At 46.4% G+C, this 4,208-nt stretch overlaps 1 protein-coding gene across 1 annotated transcript; it reads left to right on the top strand.

Annotated features, from left to right (window-relative positions):
* The first annotated feature begins 596 nt into the window (after nt 1-596).
* Nucleotides 597-3,819, top strand: TSPYL1 (TSPY like 1). Its single transcript, XM_017677876.3, has one exon. The coding sequence runs from the start codon at nt 699-701 to the stop codon at nt 2,001-2,003; it is 1,305 nt and encodes a 434-aa protein (XP_017533365.3). The 5' UTR covers nt 597-698; the 3' UTR covers nt 2,004-3,819.
* The last annotated feature ends 389 nt before the right edge of the window (nt 3,820-4,208 follow it).

The following is a 4,208-nucleotide window of genomic DNA, read 5'->3' as shown; positions in this document are numbered from 1 at the left end:
CAGTGAGCGGCCATGGAGCAAGATTCAGCAAATTGATCCTGGCTTCCTTCCTGCAGACATTATGCAGCACAAGCTTTTCTTTGATGCATATTATAAATTTAGGGCTAACAAGGGGATTATTATATGCATCACTGTAGTGCCAAAAAGCCGCTGAGTAGCTCGCTCTCCCAGTAATGTTAGAGGCTGGAAGTGGTATTTTCAGATCATTTTTACTTGAGGAAAGGGAAACCCTTTGCTATTCATCTTAGTTTTAAAAAAAAAGACTAGATTTTTCCTCCTGGCCCTTATGAAGTAACGGAATGGAAACCCAGAAAAATTCGTTTCAGTGCCAGCAGGTAGTGTAGTATTGTGAGCCCTACAGGCTGGAGGCAGTTTCCAGAACTATCTCAGGGAGGGTCCTTACTGCTTTCAGTCTCTGATTCGATCTACATTTGTTTGCGTAAATCAGATAATCGCTCCACCCGATGAATTTGTATAAACAAATTTAAGGGAAAGCACGCAGACACCATAAGCCACTACGGAACCAGTCCCGGGAGCCGCGAGTTCTCGCGTTAAGACTGAGATATACAGTCTTGACGTCATCGTCACGGGGACGTTCGCGAGACTACAGGGTAGGCGGAGCTTGCGATCGTTTGTGAGGAGCGCGGCATCTGTGAGGTAAACAGCCGTCATCCTTACTTCGTTTGAGTGCTGCGACCATGAGCGGCTCGGGTGGGGTCGAGAGGACGCCTCTCCCCAAGACCCATAGTCTCACTACGCTCGACCGTCCCGCCGGAGACACGGATCCACATCAGTGCCAGAAGCGACTCGAGGAAGCTGAGGCGTCACAGGTGATGGCGGAGGCGGGTGAGGAAAGCCGGGAGGCGGTTTCGCTCCCAGCGGAGCGGGGAGCGCGCCACTACCCCGCGGACGGCGGCCGTGCGCCCCACGTCCGAAGCGGTGGAGATCGAGGTCATGTAGCGACCACAGCGGGCCAGGAAGAGGCCCTGTCTCTCACCGCGGGCGAGGGAGCCGTGTCTGTGTCCGTGGCAACGGATAGCAGCCTGAGAAATGGGTCTCAGTGTGGAGAGCCAGGCGGCCTGGGTCGCGGGCCGACCTTAGAAATCCGTGGCGCGGAGAGGTCGGCGTGTGAGGTGTTGGCTGAGGCCGAGGCCAAAGCCGAGGAAATGAAGACTGGGAAGTGTACCGTCTTCTCAGTAGCAGTGGGTGAGGAGGTGGTTGAGAAGGAAAGAGTGAAGGAAGAGAAGGCGGTGGAACAGAAGATGGAGGTAGAGGAGAAGCCAGTAGGTGAAGAAATAGAAATGGAGGAAAACAAGCTTGTAGAGGAGGTGGAGGAGGAGGCAGGGCCCCACCCCCTGAATATGGATCTCCGCATGAACCCTTTGGAGGCCATCCAAATGGAACTGGACACTGTGAATGCGCAGGCCGACAGGGCCTTTCAGCAACTGGAGCATAAGTTTGGAAGGATGCGTCGACATTACCTGGAACGGAGAAATTACATCATTCAGAATATCCCGGGCTTCTGGGTCACTGCCTTTCGGAACCATCCTCAGTTGTCCCCCATGATTAGGGGCCAAGATGCAGAGATGTTAAGATACATAACCAATTTGGAGGTGAAGGAACTCAGACACCCTAGAACTGGCTGCAAGTTCAAGTTCTTCTTTCGAAGAAACCCCTACTTCCGAAACAAGCTGATAGTCAAGGAATATGAGGTCAGAGCCTCTGGCAGAGTGGTATCTCTCTCCACTCCAATCATGTGGCGTCCAGGCCATGAACCACAGTCTTTCATTCGCAGGAACCAAGATGTCGTCTGCAATTTCTTCACCTGGTTTTCGGATCACAGTCTTCCAGAGTCAGACAAGATTGCAGAGATTATTAAAGAGGACCTGTGGCCAAATCCACTGCAATACTACCTGCTGCGTGAAGGAGTCCGTAGACCCAGACATCGCCCAATAAGGGAGCCAGTGGAGATTCCCAGGCCCTTTGGGTTCCAGTCTGGTTAAACTCTTCCCTTGGGAAGGCTCCTGCACAAGGTCTTCCACCACCTCTTGCTTGACCTGTGCTTGGGGCAACAGAAATGGGTATGCCTTTTTTTTCCCCTGACATTTCTGCAACTTTTAATTTCTGAACATTCAGTTCTGGCAACCTCAAAAATGAGATTTTGTGGCCATGTTCTTCATTTCCACATGGCCTTCATACTGTTCTGCATTCCTACCACGTGTTGCATGACCATGCATCACAGCACTCCTAAGCAAAGCAAAGCAATGCTGTAAGTTGCACTGCCTTTACCTGCACTGCTTGAACCCTGTTTGTTCCCATGCCTTTGAGCTGGCTCTGTCTAGGACTGTGTTCCACCCACTTTGTTTTGCAGTATAGGCGTGTAACCTGTGGACAATTGGAGGGAAGAAAGGAGATTTGAAAGAGCAGCAGTAGGCCACTTGGCCTGTATGACTTATGTGACTCCATTGCTCTTGTATCTCTGGTCACCTATTGCTGCCTGCTACTGGCTATGCCCACCTTGGCTGCTACCTACTAGATGAACATCTTCTAGATCATTGTCAGCCCCACACTCTGGTTTCTGGTAAATAAGAATCTCCAGAACTACTGGTGGACCCAGGTTTCTTGCCAGCATACAAAAGTCCCTTCATTACTCTCCCCAAAAGACCTCTTCCTGATTTCTTACCCCCTCTTCTCTCCACCCCATCATCCGGGAACCCTACTAATTGACAGGCAAGTGGTTGAGATGACAAGTTGGACCTTGTCCAGGTACCCCCTTTATGCCTGCTCTCCTCATTCTGAACATGATGAAGTGCCAGGTGGCAGTCACTTTCTGTCTCCTGTCTCTTAAAAGTGATAGCTCAGAAACATCTACAAAAGTAGGCCTTTTAGTTTAATTTGGCTCTCTCCGTTATTTCCAGGGTAAGTTTGTCCAAGAAAATTGGCTGCCAGAACTGTTACTTCCCTTTGCTTTCTCTACCCTCCACTTCCTGTAGCAACACCTAGAGGGCTTAAAGGGACACAGATCTAGATGAAATGCGAAGTGATAATCTAGTTCATATGAATGGGAGAACTAAAGAGATTGTGATGGGTGACCTAAGCGGGGAAAACCCCATGAAAGACCACACGCAAAATTTGGCCAGGTAAAAATTGGGCTTAAAATTAAGACTGGCTGACTGAGAGCCTCTAGGGAAGAGGTTCTTTGTCAGTAGTGATGGAAGGAGAAATACTTTTTCTCTGGTTTTCCGTGGGAGATTTGAAGAGAGTGTTAAAATACGTTCATTGCCTAGAAAGAGTTCTTTAAGGATATACAAACACAGCACCTTTGGGTGCTTTCTCCTTTTCATTTGACTTTTAATTTATGTGGAAGATTAATACAGTGTCCTTTATTTCACTAGCATTTAGTAAAATACTGTTTCTGTACTGCTTACTGGGAAAATTGAGCTATACAGGCTTGCTCTTGCTTTCAGTTGGGAACATTTGGAAAAGTTTTCTTTATAATATAGAGATTTAAATGAATATTAGTAAGGGTTTTCACTTGTTTCTATGAAAACTGTATCTTTAGAAATATAGTTTGAATAACTTTGTCTTGTCAGATTCTGAAGACGGGGAATTGTTGTTCTTCATGGAAAAATAACCTACAAAAAATGTGTGGCTTTATTGTCTTACTTGATAATTTGCCCTGGTAACAACTTAGTAGACGTGTCTCTTTTCCTAAATAGCATAAATACTTGTGAAGTTCTGTCAATTTGAAGTGTACCATTGACATATTTTTCTTTTCTTATATGCATCATAGTAAAATAAAAGCATGTTACTCTGCTAGATTTTTCATTTTTCACTGTGCCCATAAACCTGATTGAAGAAATTGTTCAAAATAACAACAGGTTATGGAATTAAGGTTCTTAAATGGATCCAACAGGCATTATGCCAAAAGTGAGAAACTAGGGCATACTACTACTGGGCCTTCCAAGGTACAGAGGGTTATTGTTGGTATTGTTTGGCTTTAAAATGTTAACAATTGTAACTGCTTACTCCTGACATCACTTTTTTCCATGCAGCTTTGTGCAGCACCACCTCCCTTCAGTTCCCCAAAGTTTCCATATCTGTCTCTGTAAATGATATTCTCAGGTCATTCGGGCTCTTCTTTTTATTCACTTGAGCATTTAATAAGCAAACATTCAGAGAGTTTCTGTTGTAACTGATAGGCTCTT

Source organism: Manis javanica, chromosome 13 (genome assembly GCF_040802235.1).
Source record: "Manis javanica isolate MJ-LG chromosome 13, MJ_LKY, whole genome shotgun sequence".
NCBI lineage: Eukaryota > Metazoa > Chordata > Mammalia > Pholidota > Manidae > Manis > Manis javanica.
This window is presented reverse-complemented; position numbering and strand designations above follow the sequence as displayed.

What these genes read in the sequence shown, in the direction of transcription:
- TSPYL1 (XM_017677876.3), top strand. Translation starts at nt 699, where the DNA reads ATGAGCGGCTCGGGTGGGGTCGAGAGGACGCCTCTCCCCAAGACCCAT.